The following is a 23,946-nucleotide window of genomic DNA, read 5'->3' as shown; positions in this document are numbered from 1 at the left end:
ATTTCTTGGTAATATGAGGGCTAAGCTTAGGAAAATACAATTCTACAGAAAGTTACTTAATTAGAAGTTTATTTCAGGAAGGCAATATGAATCTGGGTGGTCGGTTACTTAGAGTGTAAGGTCTTTAGGACAGTGACAGTATGTAGCAAATAGGACCTTGGTCTGTAGAAGCTACTGCAATGTAAATAAATATCAAAACCTGTTAACAAGTTCTCTTTTTTAAAAAACAGCATGTCAGTCTACTATCTTCTTGGAATCATCATTTCACAATTGTAGTTACTTGTTTCTCTGAAATATGGAATTCAAAATGCTATTGTGAAAAGTGCTATAGGTATTACTGTAGTACTGTGCTAGGTATTACTGTATTATACAAGGCAGAATTGATTCTCTTCCATCCCCCCAATGACAACCCAACTGACATGAACAACACAATGTATTTTAAAACTTGAGGGAAGTGCTATTACTTCAATAACAACTTTACAAGGACAGGTAGTTGTGGTTATAAAAAACGTACAGTGCAAGTTTCCATTAACTGAGAACAATACTGGGAAATAACAAATACTGCTTATTCCTCTGATACAAACAAAAAAATGTAACTACTGAATGGAAGCTATATGATAGAAAATTAATCCAACACAACAAAAAAATTATTTGAAATAATTCAGTTTGAAAAACTTTAATTTAAAATTTACAGCACACGGGGAAGAAACACATTTTGTTACAACTAAAAGTCATCAGAAGAGTGCTGCAGGGTTTTGTTTTGTTTTATTTAACACTGTCATGGCTTTATTCAAAACACAGTTGCACAAAATCAATTACTTCAAAGTTTTTAAGGAAAGGGTTTGATAAGGAACTGAACACACTATATACATACTGCCATACAAAGAGCATTAAAATAGGACAAAAACCTCTACAAAATATAAAACCCACCCTTACATATTTGCATGAAAAGACCACCCACCAAGCAAAAATTTTTTAAAAGTTTTCTGGAGGCTCTATGTGTTACCTTTCAAAAAAAAAAAAAACAAAAAAAAAACAAACAAACAAACCAGCTGTGCTATCTTGGTTATGTGTCAAGCTGACTGGCAAATGTGGGAACTATATTTAAAATGGTAACACAGTGGAAAAGACAAAGTTACTTAGAAAGTCACAACTGCATGTGAGGCTCAGACTTTTGTCACCAGCAGCTGATGTACCACATTGTGAACAGTTTTAAAAACTGTAAACCTGCATGTTTAATGGAAGGATCTACTAAACCCTCCAAAGATAATTAAATAGTTTAACCTTTATAACATTGGATGATTTAAGGCAGACTTGTTAACTGAAACAAGACTGCTGATAATTTTAGTAATGTCCATAAAAAAATCTCTTAATTTCAATCTAACTTTGTATTTATGTATGCCTCGGTACAAGACAGTCTAGTATAACTTTTATATTGAGAGATTTTTAAGTACATATTTGTGAATAGGAAGGTTTTATCATTTGCTGAGACTAAAAAAGTTAGCATTCAAAGACAAACATATAGGGGAAAAACTTTGAGATAGTAAAGATGAATACAAAGCAACTGCTTTGAACACACAGCCTCCATGACGAAAGAAGGGGTGTGCACTTAATTAAGATTTTTAATTCGTTTAATATTCATACAACAAACATGGGAACTTAGATTGTGGTTGCAAATGCTGTTTCACCAAGTACTTTTCTACTGTCTTTAGAGAGATATCCATTTAAAATTTTAACCCATTTAATCAATATATTTCCAAATCTTTTGCTAACTGCCTCATACATTCCATTCAAATGCCTTTAAAAGTTGGCTATGCTTTACAACCACATGAACTATGATTTAAGGCTCTATTAAGGAAGAAAACCAGTAAGAAATTGGGCTTTGTGGACTTCTTTGCTCATGAGGTTTGTCTTAACTTGATTCAGTAATCACATATAGGCTGTGTCTATACAAGCTAGTAGTGTGGCTGAACTACTGAGAATCACAATAGCATGGGCAGTAACAGTATGGTTTAGCAGTGCTGAGTACAAACCCACCTGAACCCAATGGGTACATACTCAGCACAGCTAAGTCATGCTGCCATGCTAAATACTATTTATACTCATGCTAGCTCAATGAGAGCTAGCACAACTATGTGTATGCAAGCTGGAAATCACACCCTTAACTCATGGTGTAGACACAGCCTGCCAGTGTGTGAAATGCCTTATTAAATATTTACAGGTTAACTGTGCTATATGGGTGACTCCACTATACAGGTCCAGGAAATACCCCTGGTATCTTTCTACAGTTTAATCGCAGTTACTGTCAGCCAAGAAAGATACATAATAAAAAAATAGAGTCTCTTGAATAAAGCTGTGTGTGATATTTGGTTGAGTATCTATTTGAAACAATGCATGTTAGTGTTGCATTGAGATGCTTTGTTTGAAATCCAAATTACAACTGCAAAAGAGGAGTGCTGTGTGTCTGAACTTCTATTTCGCATTGGCTCAAATGGGAAGTGAAAGAGGCCATGGGGCAGAATTTATTAATATCTGCCAGTCACAATTAACAGACTGCTAGAGAAAAGCCTTGCCTGCACATCTTCTGCACTTGCAACTGACTACATGAAGTAGAACAAGTTCCTGAAGCTTTCCAAGCTAGAAAACTAAGAACTATTTACTGTTGAAATAGGCCTTTAATGATTTAGCTGCAACCAGATACAAAAATTTAAAAAGTGACCTGCAAAGATGAGAGAACTGAGCTCACACTCATTTTTTGCCTTTTTATGCTTTATAAAGGCTTTAAAAGTTTGGTTTTTTTTTTTAATTTAGAAGAGTGTTTGATGGGGATACCTGCTTGTTTTTACATTAGAAATTCAGGTCCTGTCTCACCTCAAAGACTATGATAATTGGGGAACTAATGAAATGACAACCTAAGAGCCAAGTGAGTGAAAGTTGAGCAAGCAGCAGGGAAAAGGAGTTTTGGTTAGACTGTTAAACTTTGGATTGTTTTTTAGTTTGTTTGAAATACTATTTAAACTTCAATGACTAAACATTTTGGAGAAAGAAAGCCTTTGTTAAGGATGCCACATCTCCACCACTTCAATTAAAGCATGAGAGCTTTTAATATACATCCTCAAACATATCCAACAAGTCCTCCAAGCACAGTTGATATTCAGAATAAACAGGGAAAACTAAGCCTTAAACCTGTTCAGACCTTCCCTCATAAGTAATAACATAGTAAAAGAGGGCATAAGTGTCCTTCCCTCCCCCACAAAAAAATAATTTACAGGTCACTTTTTTTTTTTTTTAAGTTAAAATAATCAAGTTGATTCCAAGTAGGACCTGTGGTCAGTTCAATTGGCTATAACTAACTTTTCATTTGAAATAGACTGTTGACTTTATCACATTACAGCATCTTTGATTTCAGTTTATATATAACTTTAAAATCTTAAATGAAATTCACCATACTAAACCCATGTAAAAGTCTGTCTTTTTTAATTGTGGACTAGTAATGACAAACACTGCAAGCTTGTATAAAACAAAAGGAGTCCAAATAAAATTATAGGGGAAAACTTGACAATGGGTTCAGTGATTATAGGGTTGAAAGTTGTTTTCTACATATGTTCACTACCAGGCTATTACATCTTATTTGGAATGATAAAAAGGGCAAAAATAGTAAAACCACACCTTTCCTATAAAAAGTTAAACATGTTATCTTTTGTAAGGACATCTATGGTACATGGAGACATACAGATCTGCATGATCACTATTGCGTATTCTGTAACTTAAAGAGTCTGGTCCTATTTATTTCTATAGCGACTTAATCATCCTCTTCCTCGCCCTCATCTTCAGGGTCTCGTTTCCTCTTCTCCCCTTGGACACCCTCTGCTGAGAAAAAGAAGTTTGTATATATTTGATTACACTCAATTTAAACATCAAGAAGTTAACATGTGTTGTGCTTTTACCTATAAAAACTAGCTGACTATTTCAAAATTATTTTTTTTCCTCCTTATATGCACTCATTACTATACATCTCTGTGCTACTGATGGATCTTTTTGAAACAATCAGTTTCTTATTTATTCTGAGTAACTCAGATGAGACATATTAAGCTGAACACTCAAACTGAACATACTACATTTCATATTGGAAATAGGTTATTCTTCAGTCTGATGTCATCTGAATCCTTTCATGTCTGGACTGTAAGTTACCATATATACTCGTTCAAAAGCCGAATATTTTTGGTAAAAAAGTGATGCATCAAAGAGCAGGGGTTGGCTTATAAATGGATCTACACCAAAATTTGATGATTTTAAACGCTATGGAACCATTGACTATCTAATACATTGTTTTGTTTTGTTCACCTGGAGCATCTGCAGGTATGGAGCCCCTCAGCTCCTTGTGGCCGCGGTTCGCCGTTCCCAGCCAATGAGAACTGAGGGGCTCCGTGCCTGTGAATACTCTAGGTAAACAAAATGTCCAGGCCTGCTAGTGGTTTACCCTAATGGGCCAGGAGCCAAAGTTTGCCAACCCCTGAAATATAGGGTTGGCTTATGAAAGAGTCATACAATTTTTGCTATTTTTACCTATCCATCTTGGGGGAGGGGGTTTGGCTTATAAACGAACAGGCTAATGAATGAGTATATATTTCAGTAAACCAGATTATATAGAGATTTAAAACGGAGAGAAGACACATTTAACCTGATTTTGCTTTTACTAACCTACTTTTCTTAATTTTCAACGATTTCATATAAGAAATGTGGCAATAATTAATACAAATGGCCTATTATGCACTCTTGTGGCCAAAATATGAAATGCAATTTAAAAAATTTAAGATTTAACATTCTCAGGCAATCATTTTCGGGCCATTTAAACATCCTCACTGACTGCTTTACTGTCACAGTAAATAAGACGAAGTGGACTGTTAACACCTTGAATGTCCCTTGAAATGTGCATTAACTACTTATACTAAACAATCTGTTCCATCTTGTATTCAGCTGTGACACTCAGTACGTTTTCCAGACGTGAAGAGCTCAGTGTAAGCTTGAAAGTTCATCTCACTCACCAACAGAAGTTGATCCAATACAAGATATTACCTCACTCACCTTTCTCTAACATCCTGGGACCAACATGGCTACGACACTGCATAGTTCAATATCAGTGATTTTAAAATCCAGATTACAAATCTCCAAAGAGGTATTCAGTTAAGTCAAGCGTGTAGAACAAAAGTCTACTAATGCAATCAGGAATTTTTACATTTGTCTACTAGTCTACATTTAATATAGAAATTGGCTTCCAAGGGCTACACAAAAACTCAAAAAAATCTTTTCACCCTGTAAATCTATCTAAATCTGGCCAATCCTTACTGAAAATGAGCAGAACCACATAAGTAATTCACCCAACCCATCACAGTATGTAGATGTTTACTACCCAGTAGCAGGATTATACTACTGCCACTAACAGAACAATTATTAATCTAGTATCCAAAAACATGCTGGCATCTTATAAACATGTAAATAGACTCTCTAAAGGGAAGGAAGGATACAATCCAAGGTTTTCCTTTTTTGCACTTTTTTGCCACTTTTGTCTATTTGCCATTTGATTGGCAGTTTGTTTGTAGTCTTTGCCTATTAAGTGTAAGGCTTACTCAATTTCTCGTTGATTCTTTTCATACTTATTGTATGCATGAGTATATAAAAATATCCCATTGGTACCATGCAAAGAGAACTCAATATTCTCAGAGTTTAAGATCATTCCCTCTAACAGTATGACATGCCACTATTCCTTGATACTAGCAATACACTTTGTACCAATATATTTTTCAAGTAGGATGAATTTCCTTTATTTTTGTTAGTTACCAGGCAGCTCGTCACTTTGCTTGTTTATATTCTCAATGTTCTTAGGTCTTGAGATGAAGTCTAACAGAACTCTTTTCCCTCAAACATCTATTTCCAAGCCTTTGTCTATATTTACAGGAACTACATAAGACAGTAATGTATGGGATTTCACTTCAACTCTTTAAGAAGCTACTGAAAGAGACTAGTTGGATTTTTTCTCCCCATCTAATGAGTTTAAGTATACAGCCCTTAAACAGGACAGTGGGTTTTGTTTTTTCTTAAATGACACCCCCTTAAAATATTTTATGCAGATGCCATGGGGATGGGATGGGGGGGGCTTTGTTTGGGGTCCCAGAAGTGCTGCTTTTAAGCCCTAACCAGGGAATTCAGACACTTCTGATGCATTATTGATTAACCTCTTTTAAACCTGCGATACATGAAGTTTACAAAAGTTCATGCAACATCCCCATCTTAGGAAGTTAGATTTCTGTAGCGCCTTCATTTTGCAACTTTCCCCAATACACTTCAGGACTCTAAAATATTTCTATAAAAATGCTCAGAAAATTGTTTCTGTTCACTTTTATTCAAAAGTTAAATGTTAAGATATACTGGTTAAGGGAGAAGAGATAGCTGAGCAGCCATGCATTAATTCATATGCTAAATGCTTAACTTTTTGAAATCTTTCATAAGCCCATATCAGGATACCTTCTTTCCCTGTGTTTACATACCTTCAAACAGACCAGCTAGACAGACATAATTATACTAATGGACTGCTAGTCTCAACCTCCTAAATTAAAGAAGTTGAAAGAATCACTTCAGAAGGGTTCTGAAACATGCTACTTTCACAATTAGTGAAATTTACCTTCTTCCTCATCACCTTTTTCTTCAATGTAGTCGTCGTCATCTTCTTCATCCTTCACAATATAAAATATTTAATCAGATTTTTAAAAATTTAGGTATACCTAGGGTTAGTTTAAGCAGCCTATATTTTGGAGAAAACTGAACAAAGCATTTACTCTGATCACATCCTGTATTTACTTCCTTTATTTCAGTTTGTTACTATACAGCCGTATGAAGACAGGCGGCCAAATTCTTATCTACATTGCACTTAACTGGGTTCCACAGATATATAAAATCAGAATTTGGCCTTTAGTCTAAGTTTTTTCTTATTACTTCCACTTAAATCCTTTGTGATGCTACCAGAAACTTCCTTAATGTGTCATTTTGTAAGACAGTACAACAAATAAGCTTTTATCAAAATATTACAGAAATAGAGGATTGTGAAAATACATGGAGAAACTGTGGCAGCAAGAAGAGATGAACTAGGAACAGATCTAATTTTTTGCTACTAATGTCAAGAAAAAGATACAGTAAATGTCAGAATTGTTTCTAAACAATGAGAAGCAAGTTGCTCTTTCAGGTTTGCACTTGGCAAATTGGCTTAAATTGGACCAACTTGTTACTGCAGACCCCAGACAAGATCACACAACGTTGTGAGATCTCTGCAGTACAGCAAGATTCGATGAAAAACTGAATCTTATTTACTAAAGCAGTAACTGCTAATGTTATACACATTAATTACACCACACCATCTAGTAAATTTTTTACTGTAATGCCTTCAAATTTTTATCTATAATTTTGTCTTTAAACACAAAACAAATTTAAGACAGGCTCTTGCTGAATTTATAACGGAAGCTTTGAAGGTCTGGTTTAAATGGCATATAATTTGGCTGATTCTTGCCCTTGTTTATGCTTTCCAAAATATGATAAAAATCTGACCAGCTGGGACTTCCTGAACTGCATGCTCAATATAGGCTACTATCAGTAGCAAATAAAAAGCATCCTCACTATCTAGCTCTGTTGTGCTACCATGGTATCCAACTCCTCTAAAGCCCTTTTTAATGCATGCTATAATTCCTTGTTGCCCAAAAGCAACTGTATAGAGAAGCTACTGACTGACTGAAGGTTTTAACATCAAAGAATTTCTGTTCTCTTTCCAAACCCTTGTTTTTCCATTCTCCAGAGGAATTTCCAAAAGGTTCTTATTCAACTCCTCAAATCAAATTTAGTTCTACCTTCTTGTAGTGACTTTCAGCAATCATCTCCTCAAAATCTCAATGCTCTGATAAAAGGTTACAGAGTTCTTAAGACTATACAAAGCACTGAAAGTTCTATAAATACTTCATTAGGATTAATAAAATGAAGACCACCAAAGAACAGGGGTTCTCAAACTATGGTGTATGTATCATGGGCAGTACATGCGGAATGCAGGTTGGTTTGAAGAATAATACAGGTTGAACCTCTTTAGTTCAGCACCCTCGGGACCTGACCAGAGAATTTGCCGAACGACGGGAGGTCAATATTGTAGGGAGTGGGTCTCTCTATTTTTATCTCAACAAGGCGAACAAACAGAACACCACTTGTGATGCCCCTCGCCCAGGCTTACCAGCTCTCTTCATAAGAAAGAGTTAGTATTGTTACACAGTTTTCCTGTATTGGCACAAGGAAATAAATAGATAAAGCATAAAAAACAAAATAAAATCATGCTGGACAGAGCATGCCGAACTACAGAGATTCAACCTGGATTAAAATAAGAATCTGTTATAACTACACTGAAAAGTTATGAAGGTGGTATTCCACAATACTTTTGGATCTAAATGTGGAACAGAAGGTCTTCAGAGTGTGAGAACTGCTGCTATACAGAAACAAAAATAAATACACTTCCTCCATACAAAAAACAGGTTAAGTGCCTAGTTTTAGAGACAAGGTCTAAGAGTCAGGATTCCTGTGTTCTACAGCTGACACTGATTCATGTAGCCATGATTAGGTCACCTCACTTCTTCCTGCACTTAGTTCACACATCTAAACTTACCAGCCTCAATAAGCTTGTGTTAGTGAATGTTTGTAAAGGTCTCTGAGATCCTTGAATTAAGGTGGTAATTTTGATACTAGCTTTGCAGAATGCCGAGAGGAGTTACAGATGAACCAAGGGGATAGAAATTCCACTCCATGTAAAATAGCATTAATTACAAAAAGCTTGATTTTCCCCCCTTTATTTAATTTTAATGTTAGTCAATGCAACTTTGTCTGAGTATTATTGTTGCTACTGTAGTTTACCTAGTCGAGAACAAGGATATTTTCTTCACTTTGTCTATAAAAAAAAATGGTTATCTACCTTACTCCAAAAAATATTCTAATCTGAAAGTTTAGTTGGTAGTAGTGTACAATTTCAACATGGGGGACGGGACAGAAGGTCTTGATTTTTCTAGCTTATAGACATTTTTCATTTTAGGTGGTGGGATGGAAATTTAGAAAAATCAAAGCCATATTCTTAAGAGACATGCAGAGATATTTAGTTGATAGGCAACATTTATGCTCAACTAAGTACACTGGACCCTCACTAGAACACGTCTATATAGCACGAATTTGCATATAACACAGTCGCGGCCATGGATCCCAGATTTAATTTCTTTAATTGCAATTCATTTTAACATGGTCCTTGCGTTAACATGGTACCGTGCATGGATCCCAAATTCCACGTTCTAGCAAGGTCCAGTGTACTTCAGAGAAAGAACTTTATCAGCAAAATCTAAAGTGGTCTGTTGCTTTACATACAATGCTAGATTTATAAGAATCAGTTTCTACAAAATGCACCTCTGTTTACCCATATAGCCTCATGAAAACCCTAAACCTCAGAAACAGGGTTTGTGAAATTAAAACTTCTTGGATTGAGTAGCGGAAAAAGTATAAAAATTTACCTGAATCTCCTCTTTCATCAGATATGAAAGGCCCACTTCCTCCTCCTCCTCTTCACCCTCCCCCAAATCTGAACCTCCATCATCTTCATCATCATCCTCTTCATACTCTCCTGGTGGACCAGCTTCATCCTCCTCCTCATCATCATCCTCATCTCCTTCTGAAAAAAAGGAAATAGTTCCATATATCCTTGCTTAAAACTTGATGATTTGTTCATAAGCTCATCTTACATGCTTCCCAAAAAGCAAAGACAACTCGGTTATGAGGTCTTCTCCGGAAGTTTTAAAAAAATGGACAGCATCCTGGAGAAAAGAGAGACTATTTAAAATATATGAAGACTATAAATGTATAAAACATAACTTAACAAGCATTTAGATACCAAAGGTGATAGGGCAAGGTCCTTGATCCTGCAAGTGACTCTTCTGCACCTGCAGATCCCTAAGCCTGCCGCGATCCTCAGAGAAGTCAGACGGAAAGGGGGAGGAGCGGTGTCTGCAGTACAGAGTCACTTGTAGATCAAGGTCTAAAATTTAGAAGGACAGCCAGCTTAACACAATACTCTTAACTGAATTTTATTTCCTATTAGTTCCAGGAAACACCTACAGTTTAGAGAAGAGATCTCATTTTTATTTTGTACATTTGCAGCAGCACATAGAAACTGTCAAAGTGGGTCTCAAATAGGCAGTTTTGTATAGGGTATTTTATGCAGCTACAGGGAAGACATTTTAAATATAAGTGTGAACCACAAAAGCTGGCAGGTGGAATTTAGGGACAGATTTAGTATCTGAAACTACTTTTTAAACTTTAAATTTACTAAATTTCTGGTTGATGCCCATTAAGAGATTTTCAGATATTATTACATTTACTTATCTATCTTTTGTTTAGACTTTCAAAATAGAGCATTTGACACATTTAGCTTCTCTTTAGTGACATTCTCTTAAAGAACAACTCAGATTTAAGTATGAGGACAGATCTAATTTAAAGCGAAGTACAATCCACCAGAATAGCAGCATGGAGACAGTAAATTGATTTAACTCTGCACTTCTACAGAGCCTTCCATGTAATTTCAGAATCATTTATAAACAAACATTAATGAATTAGCCCTCAATAGCAATGAAGAAGGTGGTATCCCTATTTTAGCAATAAGGAAAACCGATGCTTGAGGTGACAAGGAGATTCCAATACTAACTCTGCCACAGGCCTCCTGTTTGTTGACTTCCATTCTGTGATACAAGTATGCTTATTGAATATTATTTCCACATAGATCAGATATGAAGTGAGAAAACCCTCCTCAAAAAAGCTTTAACAAAATGGATTACCGCTAGCTCGCTTACTTATTACTTTTAACGTAATCATATCTTTACTCAAGTACAAGCCTCTCTCATCTAAGAAGAATTGCAAAACATTCTTGACTGTGTTCTGAGTGCAGTTCTTCCTATCATAACTCAGCATAAGCATCATTTGAATGAATGAATGCTACAGATCTATACTACAAAAATGTAGCTGATGATATTGTGCTACTGAAGTCCAAGAGTCACTCTAGTCTCAACTTTAGATATTGTTAATGTAAAGTTATTTTTAGTTATTAGCTATAGCACATTTAGAAAAATTACCTTCATCTTCCTCCTCTTCTGAGTCAGGTGCCTCATTATCTTCCTGATCAAATCCATCTAGGTATGTGATTTGGTGAAGCAGCTCAAAAACGCTTTCTCTGTAATCCTCCAGGTTTGTGATCTCACAATTGAACAAGTCAAGACTCTTCAAGTTTTTAAGATTTTGCTGAAAATGAAGAATTAAGAGTACTCATCCTTTTCTTCCAGTCAACACACAGTAAGTACTTGGTACCTTGAACCTTTGTCAAGTTGCAAGTCTTAGCCTACACATAATAGGCTAAGTACTCAGCGACACAATTTACTTTGTACTCACCACCTTGGTCCTCCATTCTCTGCAACGACTCCCCTTTATATGACTCCTTATATACCGCTCTTTATACTTTACACAGAGTTCAGTATAAAGTCTCTCTTCTGATAATTAAAAGAAGCCCCCCATAAGGTCACTGAAATATCACCTGTCCCTCTGCATCCATGAGCGTTCTTAACAGCTATCTTCCATGAGAAGAGTGAAACTATTCAGGAGGTGGCTTGCGAGGGCAGAAAAGAGAACTTAAGACAGACACTGGACCTACTCTGTGGAACTTACACCTCAAGATTTGTTTCTTCAACTTAGCTTATCCCTCATTTCTACACAAATACAAAACTACTCACTCACACAAACCAATCCCTAGGAGTTAATCAACCTATTTCTCCTATAAAACTTGGAAGAAATAAAGGTGGGGTTTAAGCTTAAAGAGTTCTGGTACAAGTGACTCCCAAACTCTTCCCATACTGCAGAACACCTCTTCAAAAAGATAGTTTCATGGACACCTCCCACTCTCAGTCACTTAACATTCTTCTGGCAACTATAATTGCTTACACAGAAAAGTTATTAGGCAAGTAATTATTGTATTTTTAGTTTCTTTCAGTGTATTTTTGCAACTGAAAGCCAAGGAGGATCAGCAATATATAGATAGCCAGCATTACACAGACTATAGACCACAGTTTGACAACCTCTGATCTGGTCTATGATCCTGCTAACACAGGATAGCTTTTCAAATGCTGTCTTGATTGAACTATGGGATGATTAATTTATTACAGCAGAGTTATTCAATACATGACTGATTGAGATACTGACAAATTTAGAAAGAAAACACTCAAGTGTTACTTGAACTGGCAAAAAACCTGGAAAAAGTAAACAATAATTTTGCTCTCTGGATACCTCTCAGTTTTGTTGAATCTTTACACAGGCAGGTAAACCACCCAGTTTATCATTGTTTTGTATTTTACTGATCTCCTATGTAACACTAGCTTAAACTCCATTTATTGCATTTATCCATTGTACTTGTAAGGCATTCCTATTGTCAGCCACTTATAACCAATACTACTGTGTTCAATATTATGATCTCTAAGTTTTTTTTTTTTTAAAAGCATCAAAGGTAAAAAAAGGAGATTTAACAATGCCTTACAATTCTTTTAAAAAAAAACTAATTTATACTTACAAGGGCTTCCACAGTGCTAAGATCTTTGATTTTGTTGCCACTTAGATTTAGGTATGTGAGATTCGGACACTTTTCTGCCAGGACTTCCAGGCCTCCTGAAATGATGTTGTCACTCAATTCCAACTATCATACACAAAAATTGGATAATTAGATGGTTTGTTTCACTGCTGTCGAAATTAAGAGCTTGTATTTTATTACAGCAATATAGAGGGGAGGGATAGCTCAGTGGTTTGAGTATTGGCCTGCTAAACCTAGGGTTGTGAGTTCAATCTTTGAGGGGGCCATTTAGGGATCTGGGGCAAAAATCTGTCTGGGGATTGGTCCTCCTTTGAGCAGGGGATTGGACTAGATGACCTCCTGAGGTCCCTTCCAACCAGGATATTCCATGAATAATAAATACATCACAAGATCACTTGACTTCCTGTATAACCCATAAAACCCTCCGACTTCATACATAAAATGTTTGCTTAAAAACAAAGGAACCTATATTGTTGTGTACATATTTCCACAGCACTTTACTATGTGCCTGGTCCAGATAATTCATTTAACAGTTTCATACTTGGGTCCTCATCCTTCACTTTAAGCCTTTGTGGTCCCATTGACTACAACTGGACTATTCACACTTAGCAGTTAATTATATGCTTAAATTTTTTCAGGGTTGGGACCTTACATTTTTAGCAGGAAGTGAAACCTGACATTAGATCCTTGTACAGGTTTTATTTAAACATAATGGGCAAAATCCTGGTTCCATTAGTCATATGTGAAACTCTCAGTTACTCCAATGGAACTGATGTTTCATCTTCTGGAGCTGCGTTTTCACCTACTATATTTCATTCCCAGCCCCACCTCTCTTTCTATTCAATTGCATGAAATATCTTTAACCTAGCCGTAAAAGTAGAAAGTAATATTGTACTTTTGATCACTGCGTCAGGCATTAATTGGTGCAAGTTACATGTGTTAATCAGTACTTGAATTGTCAATCTCTGTTTGAAAGACTACTCTGAAGTTTACAGAAATTACAAAGGATAATTTCTAATTCGAAGCAATTAGGTTCAGGATCTCAGATCTCGTTTTTAAATTAGTGATGCACATGCCTAAGTACATACATTAATGACCTTTTATGAATATTATGGGTGTATTTTATTAATAAATAATTAAAAGCCACAGCATCAATGAAAATGCTATCATCAGAAGGATATACCAGAACCTAATTTCTAGTGTTGAATAGATAAGCCACTTATTGTTCCAAGAGTTCTTGGACAAGAATAATTTGAACATAATTTAAAAATACCCACACCAATTTTAAATCTGTAAAAGTTTAGATTGGTATAATTTCACAGTCCTGCAAAAACATTTTAGTAAGACATTTCAATATGATGCAAATGTGACTGTGACTACTGAAAGGGTACAAGAAGCTGTGTTAACCAAAGATTTACACATAAAGAAGTGTATACATTTGGCACAAGAGAACAGACAGTCCAGAGATACCAAGTATCAGAGGCATAGCCGTGTTAGTCTGTATCCACAAAAAACAACAAGGAGTTCGGTGGCCTTTAAAGCCTTAGAGATACATACCTTTCGGAGCTTACTTAAGGTGGGAAGTCTGGCCAGTGATGTCAGTTCTACATTGGCCATACTGAGAAACTCTAGCTCTTTAAATGACTCATTCAGGCCTTCAATTTCACCATTGCTGGATCGACAGTTATCAAGCACCAACTCTGTCACCTTCAAACAGAATATAAAGTCACTCTTCAGGTTAATGAAGACCATTAAGAACGCTGAACTTTATCTAAACCAACAGCTTGAAGAGTTAACCAATTAAGACAACATGTTTTATTTTTCACTTAGGCAAAAACAAGTTATCAGAGGCCTACAGTCACCACAATTAACATTGCCAACCTACTAAAAAAGTACATAGTGTATACTTGCAGCAGTCAAGTTTGAAGCATGGTCATTAAAAGGAATATATGTAAGAGGCAAATTTTAGTATGTAAATGGTCAAATATATGGCTTCAGATAACACAACTACAATGATGCACGTAGGCCTTTATATGGATAGAAACATAGGAGTTGCCAAACCAGATCAGATCAATGGTCCATCAAATAAAGTATCCTGTTCAGATAAAGGACAGTACCAGATGCACCAGAGGAAGGTGCAAGGAACCCCATGCACACTGGACAATTAAGGAATAATATGCCAATAAAGGAAATTCCATCACTTAAGTGGTTAGCTTATATCCAGAAGCATGAATGTTTAATATCCCCAAATTTTGTTGAGAATATCCAGTTAAATTGGTAGAATTATTACCCATAAACGAACCTAATCCTTTTGCAAATCCTACTAAAGCTCTTCACCTCAATATCTTGTGGCAGTGAGTTCCACGGGTTAATCGTGCATTAAAGTATTTCCTTCTATGTGTTTTAAATGTGTTAGACATTCTGTGAAATAGAGTTATATTATGAGAAAGGGTAAATAAGATTGCCTAATTAACCTTCTTTATACATTTACTGGTTTGTATACTCCTCTTGTGGGTTATAAGAGGCATGGGCACTACATTTTCCCACAAAACTCTGACATTTTAAGTGTCCTAGCTGGGGGCAGGGGGAAGGATCTAGCCCAATATTAGTATGTAATGATCAGCTTTGAAATGAGGGTGGCTCTGAAGAACATCACACTTCTTGATTGACAACTTATTGGTCATTTTGGTGGATAATAGACAAATAGGAGGTACAAAATTTAGAGCCTTATTTCACATCACTACAGAGAGAGGGGAAAGTACAAGTGGTATCTTGGCTTTGGTCTTTCTTTTGTCAGTTTTGAGCTAAAGCCTCAACACTGTTTTAAATAAAATGTGTAGAGGTTTTTTCTTTAAAAACAAAAACTAACAAGTCTTCTAAAAACACTGGAACTATTCTGTTGGGGCTACTCCAGTCAAATGTTTATGCTAATCTAAATGCATATTTAGGCTTTTAAAAACATCTGGCCCAGAAATTATCAAAATATGTATTATTTATTTAACTAATGGTTTTTATGCACTTCTACATGCACAGTAAATCAGGTCACTCTCTCAGCGTGGCACTAAGTAACAACACTTTCTGATATCAACCTAACTGGACTTTACTCTTGGGGCACCTAGACATACTGGTCAATAGCATTCTTACTGACCTAAATGCAAAAACATCTACTGGAGCCACAAATCATTTGTTGGCTGAGGTCAATAGCAGGGAACTGAAGACTGCAAGTTGATCACACAGCAGTCAATGAAATTACTACAGGAGATTAACTGTACCTTATCCCCCAAAAAAAGTATCGTGCACCCAAAATCCTTCCCAATGCAGAACAAAATATATATAAATGTATCCGCAAAAAGAAGAAGAGTACTTGTGGCACCTTAGAGACTAACAATTGTATTTGCGCATAAGCTTTCGTGGGCTGCAGCCCACTTCATTGGATGCACAGAATGGAACATATAAGAGTATATATACGCATGCAGAGAAGATGCCATACCAGCTCTAAGACGCTAATTAATTAAGATGACCTGTTATCAGCAGGAAAAAAACTTTTGTAATGATAATCAAGATGGTCAATTACAGACAGTTGACAAGAGGTGTAAGGGTAGGTATTGTAAGAAAATAGGTTCAAGTAGTGTAAAACAAGAAAAAAGTTTTTTTTCCCCTGCTGGTAACAGGTCATCTTAATTAGACAGAGAGAGAGAGGGGTGTGTGTGTGTGTGTGTGTGTGTGTGTGTGTGTGTGTGTGTGTGTGTGTGTGTGTGTGTGTGTGTGTGTGTGTGTGTGTGTGTGTGTGTGTGTGTGTGTGTGTGTGTGTGTGTGTGTGTGTGTGTGTGTGTGTGTGTGTGTGTGTGTGTGTGTGTGTGCGCGCTCTCTTATAGGTTCCATTCTGTGCATCCAATGAAAGCTTATGCTCAAAGAAATGTGTTAGTCTCTAAGGTGCCACAAGTACTCCTGTTCTTTTTATATATAAATGAGTATGATCACCTGAAAATGACTGCCTTAAACTTCTGTTAAATACATTTGTTTGAAGTTCCAGGCAATCTATATATAATTGAATCTTACAATGTAAACTTACACCCTGGGCTCCACCATTTAAGAGGTTAAGTATGATCAGAATTGCTTTTATCTGCCTGAAGAGGAAATAAAACGTTAGGAAAAATATTTGACATGCAATCTGCACATTGCAATGCACTTCAGGACTTTCATCCTACTTCGCTATAAAAACAACAAAAAGTTTCACTATAAGCAGGTTCCATTTCCACTGGACTTTTGTTTTGAAGTTGTTAGAGCGGAGGGGCTGGCGTTCTCTGCAGCACTCTACACCTCCAGTCCACTCCCATCACAGAGTTACTTAGAGGAGCTACCTGACTCTAGCTACATGGCGGGCATAGAGAAGAGAACCCTGTTGTATGTGACCTCGCAAAACCGAACCTTATTGCTCGGTGGGTGGAGGTACAAAGGAGAAGCCTATCTGGTCTCTGATGACTGAGCAGGACCTAACAGCAATCGCCTTATCTGCCTTTAGCCATTAGGAAGGCCGGTTATAAGCAGTATGATTTCAAGGAAAAGAGAGGAGGGTGCCATTACCCCATCATGCGCTCACTGGGCAGAGCTGAAAACTCAGGGAAGGAAGGGGGTGGGAAGAAGAAAGAAGAGAATAAAAACGATGCAGTTCGAAATAAACAGCTCCAAATGTCAGAAGAGAAGGAAGGGGGGGAAAGCATTTTGCACAAAGGTTTTATAAAAATTGCCTGCCTCTTGCAGATTACTGGGAAAGGGCTGCAGGAAATCACTCATGTACCCAGATAGTTCTAAAATGGATTCGGTGCAACTCTGACCTGTTTACAATATCCACGTAGTAGAAGTTAAAAATAAATAAGGCAAATCACGGCAGCGATGGCAACCAGAAGAGGGATCATAAAAGTTACGGATTCCAATGTGTTCATCAGCCCCCAAAAGCAGCTCTAGCCTGAAGGGTCGTAAAAACCCTCCCCCCAACCTACAGATACTGAAGCATGATGGGTGACCCACATTTTCCCGTGCACAAGAGTTAAGTTAGCAGAGAAGGCGGGGAAAGGAGAAAGAAGTTCGCTCTCTGAATCCAGCATTGACACCAAGCAGGGAAACACCCTTCATTTCAATCGAGCACTAGCCTGCAAAAAGCTAAGAAGGGAGTCCTCCAAACGTGGGCGACCCCGACCCGCAGCTCCGAGACGGGGCTGCCGCAGGGAGGGGTGGTAATTTCTGCCCTCGGGACACCCCGAGGACCCTCAGACCGTGCCAATCGCCCAGGACGGGCTGCCCCACTTGTCCAGCGCCGCGCTCGCTTTGCCGGGGCTGGACGCCCGGCCACGGGGTGGGAGTGAGGGGCAGGCGGAGAGGGCTGCGGAGACACACCGCGGCGGTCTGCGGAACAGCCAGGGGTTACGCGGGTGCACAAGCCGCCTCCCCAGGAACCTTTCGAAGCTCGAGGCGGAGGGAAGCGGGGGCAAGGAAACGCGGCGGCCTCGCAGCGCGGAGGCGCCCGGCCCCACGTGGCGGCGCCCCCAGGCGATGTATCAGCTGTTCAGCAGTGGGGAGCCGGGGGGCGTCACGTCCCCTCACCTTCTCCGGGGCCCGATTCCTCAACTCCAGCGTGATGCGCTTCTTCATCTCCATCTCCCCCCCTCCCTGAGGCCCCCGCGCCGCGAGGGAGGGACGCGCCGCCGGGCCGACGCCGCTGTTGCAAATGGAGGCAAGAGTTGGGGCTCGAACTCCTCCAGCAGCCGCCCCACCCCCTCCCCTGGTACAGACACGCAGCTCCTGCCTGCTCAATGGCCGCTCGCGCACTGAGCCTCCATGACACGGCGCACAGGGCCCCCTCCCGGACGCCCCGCCTTCGCGGTAGTGTTGCCTCCCTGCCACCCATTGGCCCAGAAGGGCTTCACTTCGGGGAGAGGGGATTGGCTCCTCCGGACGTCTGTCAAAGTGGGCCTCTTTCGAGCCCAGCCCCGCCCGGCGCAGCGCTTTTCGTGCCTTTGTGCGCTTGGCGCGCGGGTGCTTCATGTGGTTTCCGCCGCATGGCAGGGTCCTGATGGTGCTCGCGTGGGTAGATAGCTGACGTAAGGGGTGCCTTGTGTATAGTTGTGGTACAGGTATGCGCGCAACTTGCAAGGCAAAACTGCATTAAATAAATATCTGTGCTAGCGCAGGCCCGTGGACAAATGAAACTCCATTGACTACATTGAGACCATTTAGCACTTATTTTGTGTTCCTCAAATCTAGGGTCAGGGCTATGGCAGTGTTGGAGTGCAGCAGGGGATGGGTGTGCTGGCTCTGGGAGGGCAGTCAGGGCTGGGGCTTGCGGTGCAGGAGGGGGTTAGGGGTGCTGGCTCTGTGAAGGGCTCAGGGCTGGTTTGGGGTGCTGGCTCTGGCAGGGCGCTCAGGGTTGGGGTGTGGCCTCCCACTGGGCAGCGCTTACCACTAAGGCAGGCTCCCTGCCTATCCTGGCCCCACACCTCTCCTGGAAGGGGCCAACGTTTTGTGATAATATTCCTTTGGGAGAGCTGCGGCAAGCAACAAGAGAGTTTGCTCTTTGCCTAAATCTCGCTAACTAGAGTTAATTTTTGAGTCAGAATTGCTTTCTAGGAAATGGGTATTAACTGTTTGGGCTGAAATTCCTGAAAGAGGGGATTGCCTATATGGTTTTGATCATCTCTGTTCAAGGACTGTATATAGTGTAAAATAAACAATTTGCTATAAGAATATGCCCAGAATCCACATCACTGATATCTCCTATGGACAGCGGACCTGCAACGTCCCGACATCTGTGACAGCCTTGCATACGGGCAACATAAGGACCCCAAAGCATCATTTAAAAAGATTAACATATCTAGGAGAAAGGTATTATTAGACACCTTTTACAGATAGGTAAACAAAGGGACAAATGCGTCAACTTTCTCTGAGCTCATGTAAGTCAGTGGTAGGACTGGGAACAGAATCCATGAGCCTTAATGGCTAGCCTCCCTGCTCTAACTACTACACAGAACACCACCTTAGAACACAATCATGTGTAGGTGACTAAAACGATGCATGCTGTGGCATGGGGGAAATAGATCTATAAACAAGCCTTATATTCAGCTGCTTTTGCTAAAGTACTTAAATGAGAATCAAGTATCAGAGGGTAGCCGTGTTAGTCTGGATCTGTAAAAGCAGCAAAGAATCCTGTGGCACCTTATAGACTAACAGACGTTTTGGAGCATGAGCTTTCGTGGGTGAATACCCACTTCCTCAGTTGCATGAGGAACATGACATGCAACTGAGGAAGTGGGTATTCACCCACGAAAGCTCATGCTCCAAAACGTCTGTTAGTCTATAAGGTGCCACAGGATTCTTTGCTGCTTAAATGAGAATGATGCTTTCCTTTTTAGGGTAAAAATATACATGAAACTTTGAATGTGGCTAACATTTTCTACCATTTTAAACATTGACATTTTCTAGTCCTCTTTTTTTAAGGCTTCAATCCTGTAAATTGCGGTGCTCTAGTACAATCCAGTGGAACACTGAAGCATGCGAATAACTATGCTCACAAGTCATTGACTTCAGTGGGATTACTTGCATATTCAACTTTAAGCATATACTTAAGGGTTTTGATAGATCCTGCTAACAGTGCACAGCGTGTTGCAGGATTTAGCCCTAACAGATAGTGTAAATATTTCTTTATTGATTCCAGTAGCCTTACAAGTAATGATTTAGACTTGAATAGACTGGGACATTTCAAGAATTCTATGTCAGTACAGAAAAATGGAAATGTCAGCAGTTACGTCAGACCTTGTAGAAAGTCGGTGGGAAAATATTTCTTGTTTCATATACAATGTGCTTTTAATATGAAACTACAGAAGGGTGCCTCTGGCAGGGGTTAAAAAATGCAATGGCAAAAAATACTGAATATTCTGTCACTCTGCAACACATTTGGATTAGAAAGCACTCTTTTTTATCACTCTCGAGAGAATAAATATTCATTTGCTAATGCAACAAAAATAGTGGTGTCTCATTTTTGTTTTAGGAGCAAACTGTTAAGATATTTCTTGTTTTCTATAGTGTAGTAGGGAGGTAGCATAAGTATAGTTAAGGTTGAGACTAGCTTACTGTTTAACCATCATTATTTTTAAATCCTCTAAAATCCACATGCTTAAACTTGGATGGTTTGAAAATTGCTGTACCTTATGGAGATCTGAGGTAGGGTTAGTGAACCAAATTTGAGGAAGTTTGAGCATCCCTAGATAAAGACCCTACCAAAAGTTACATGACATCAACATTTTACATCTTACTAATACAATTTTTTTGCACACCTGTGGAACTGAAACTGGCTGTGATCAGCCATAAACTGATATCATCCATTCAGGATTGATTTCAGCTATAGTCTGCATTCCTCTGCTCCTTTGGGAAGCAGTATTTTTAATATTCAAGGTAATATTGGATCTACAATGTGGCTCTACCCAAGGTAACAAATCTGAGAACTGGAACCCATAAAGAGTTTCATAAAACAATTACAACCCATACCTGATGGAGACCACATCCTGAACGAAATCTTTCTTGAAAGAAGTCTGGCCTTCAAACATCCCCCAGCCTTGCCAAGCAAGCTCCCCAAAGACCAGGACTTACCAACTCAAAATGGCACTAGACCCTACCAGAAGCAACAGGTGCTACGATGATCAATGTTCCCCACAACACACTTTTCAAGACCCAGGGGTTCCATACACTGCTGGTTCCATACATGCTTATCACAACAGTGCATCAAACGCCCCAACAACAACTGTGCAGGTGAAAGCAGACAATCACTGTGCTCTCAAATGACCTCATACAGAAAAATTAGACAAAAACACCTCATCACCTGTGGGCAAACACTTTTCACAAAGCTATCATTCCACATGTGACCTCTCAATCCTCAGTGGAAACCTGAATAACAACTTCAAAAGATGAACTTGGGAATTTAACTGCTGGACACTAACAACCATGGATGTAACAGAGACACTGTTTTTTGGTTTATTACAACAATTTGTAACACAACTTACTTCCTGTGTAATTGCTCACTTCATTTTAGAACCCCTCTCAAGTCTCTCATTTGTTCTCATGGGGCAGGGCTGAGGCTCTGGCAAACCACAATGTTTGCAGGCAGCCTTAAATGGCAATGTGTTGGTGTGCTGTGACCATTCGATTTGCCCAACATTCTTATACTGTACATTCAAGTCCTACCTGTGGCAGCTGTCTGAGAACGCATATTTGTTGCTGTCTGTCTGCCTTTTGCAGAGGTCCCTTCTCGAAGTTTTGCCTTGCGAGCAAAGCTTCTGGCTGAAGAGCCAATATTGTACATTTCTCTAAAATCCACGTGCGTATTCAGACTTTACTGCAGAAGAATTGTAAAAGAAAATAAATTTAATTCCATAGAAGAAAAATGAAAGACTCTAGTAAGCAGGTTTCAGAGTAGCAGCCATTGCTTATGCTGAAATAAATTTGTTAGTCTCTAAGGTGCCACAAGTACTCCTGTTCTTTTTTTCTAGTAAGCAGCAGCATCATTCTCCTCACCCATTTCCTGAACAATGGGACTGCCTTTATAAAAGAAAATCAAGTCGCTGTGATTCTCATTGTTGCCAGCATGATCAAAGAGGTTGCTGAGCATCAGAAAATGCACCCAAATAGAGAGCTCTGTTTTAAGGTCTGGCATAAAGTCAACATTGACTAATATGGTACCAGGATACTGTTGTGTCAGTCAAAACAATAACATGAAAATAAACTGAAAACAAATTTCAATTTTGTACAACAGTTCATCCAGTCAACACAAACCAAAGGTGCATACCTGTCAATTTCAACTGTGAGTGCAGTAGTTTCTGTGAAAAAGGACCCTGGATGTATTGTAAGATTTAGAACATTTTTGTCTCATGGCCCTTTTTAAAACACTCATAGTAAACTTCAAGTTGTATTTTTCTTCCAAAAACTGCTGTAGAAAAATAAGTAGTACATAAACAGCAATAAAATCTAAAAATGAAACACTAAACCAAAAAACAAAATATTTGTAGATCTTTTTTTCACTTCATTTCAAATGGAAATCCAGCTGCAACCGTAACTGTGGCACTACCACCCCACCATAGTATTATTGTGCTGCTTTAGATCCACAAGTAGAGAGAGGGGTGCAAATTGAAGCACTTGGTAAAGGAGTTTATTAGGTATCAGTTATAATATCAGATTATTTTAATAATCAAAGGGAGGTTATCTTAAAAACTGTTATGTCACAAAAGGAGCAGGAGTATGTATATCTCTTGGTGGAAATCTGCAGTAGTTTGGTCAAGAGGTTCCTTAGTTTAGTATTCCACCACAGGGGCTGGGGTAGATTTTGAGTTAGAGGAGAGGAAATCACCCATTGGAATGAATAGGTCAGTTCACACCTCTAAGAGCTATTGTGGCAGGTTATATGCATCTCCATGGGGTTTTCTGATTCATATGGGAACATCTTGTTGCCACTTCACACCTCTGCAACCCCATGGTGCAGCAGGTTATGCAGAGTCACTTCTCTTTATACTAGCCTTTGAAGTAGAGACCAAAGTCTAATGCTCCCACCCACTCTGAGTTTCAGTGGGACATAGCAGGCTCCTAAGTGCTCACTTCTGAAAAAGGAACCTAGACTCCTAAAACCTACACTACAGATCTTACAACAGGCGCAGTGCGAGCAGCGGGCAGGATGGGTCACCAGTAGCTCTCCTAGAGCCACCCCAGGAAGTTCGGCTAGGGCTCCCGCTCATGTCGCATGTGCTCGAACCGCCACGGCCTGATCCACAAGTACGGGCTGAACATGTGCTGGCAGTGCTTCCGCCAGTACGCCAAGGACATCGGCTTCATCAAGTTGGACTAAACACTTCTCAAGAAGATGAGACGTCACAAGGAGACTTCTGGACATAATTCTCTGCCTAATTTGGATAACTGGGAATACTAAATTTACAAAGTCTTTGCTATGCTATTTTGTGTATAAAATAAAATGGCTTAACAGTCAAAAAAAACAAAAAACAGCACAGCTGCACCAATGCAGCTGCTTCGCTGTAGTATTGCTAGTACAGACTCTCTAAAGTTTAGAGTCTAAATGAATGGGAAAGAGCTCTCCCATCGACTTAATTCTTCCAGCCCCCATGAGCGGTGGTAGCTATGTCGTCAGGAAAGTTCCTGACAACATAGCGCTGTCCACACCATCGCTTAGGTCAGTATGACTTACATCACATGGCTTATTCACACCCCGA

The 23,946-nt window shown here is 39.0% G+C and overlaps 1 protein-coding gene and 1 pseudogene across 3 annotated transcripts; one reads left to right on the top strand and one right to left on the bottom strand.

Annotated features, from left to right (window-relative positions):
* Positions 1 to 660: 660 nt before the first annotated feature.
* ANP32E (acidic nuclear phosphoprotein 32 family member E) lies at positions 661 to 18,528 on the bottom strand. 3 transcript variants are annotated; one of them, XM_050931020.1, is made up of 7 exons: positions 18,287 to 18,528; positions 14,243 to 14,392; positions 12,668 to 12,790; positions 11,187 to 11,352; positions 9,576 to 9,730; positions 6,680 to 6,731; positions 661 to 3,870 (listed from the first exon to the last, which is right to left on the bottom strand). In XM_050931020.1, the coding sequence occupies exons 1-7, from the start codon at positions 18,338 to 18,340 to the stop codon at positions 3,803 to 3,805; spliced, it is 768 nt and encodes a 255-aa protein (XP_050786977.1). In that variant the 5' UTR covers positions 18,341 to 18,528; the 3' UTR covers positions 661 to 3,802. The 3 variants fall into 3 exon arrangements, with proteins under 3 accessions (XP_050786977.1, XP_050786976.1, XP_050786975.1); XM_050931019.1 differs by having other exon boundaries at positions 661 to 3,867; positions 9,576 to 9,733; positions 18,287 to 18,526; XM_050931018.1 differs by having other exon boundaries at positions 9,576 to 9,733; positions 18,287 to 18,524.
* Positions 18,529 to 23,379: 4,851 nt separating this feature from the next.
* Positions 23,380 to 23,713, top strand: LOC127038314 (40S ribosomal protein S29-like; annotated as a pseudogene).
* The last annotated feature ends 233 nt before the right edge of the window (positions 23,714 to 23,946 follow it).

Source organism: Gopherus flavomarginatus, chromosome 20 (genome assembly GCF_025201925.1).
Source record: "Gopherus flavomarginatus isolate rGopFla2 chromosome 20, rGopFla2.mat.asm, whole genome shotgun sequence".
Classification (NCBI taxonomy): Eukaryota; Metazoa; Chordata; order Testudines; family Testudinidae; genus Gopherus; species Gopherus flavomarginatus.
Note: the sequence above shows the minus strand (reverse complement) of the source record. Positions and strands in the feature narration are given on the sequence as shown.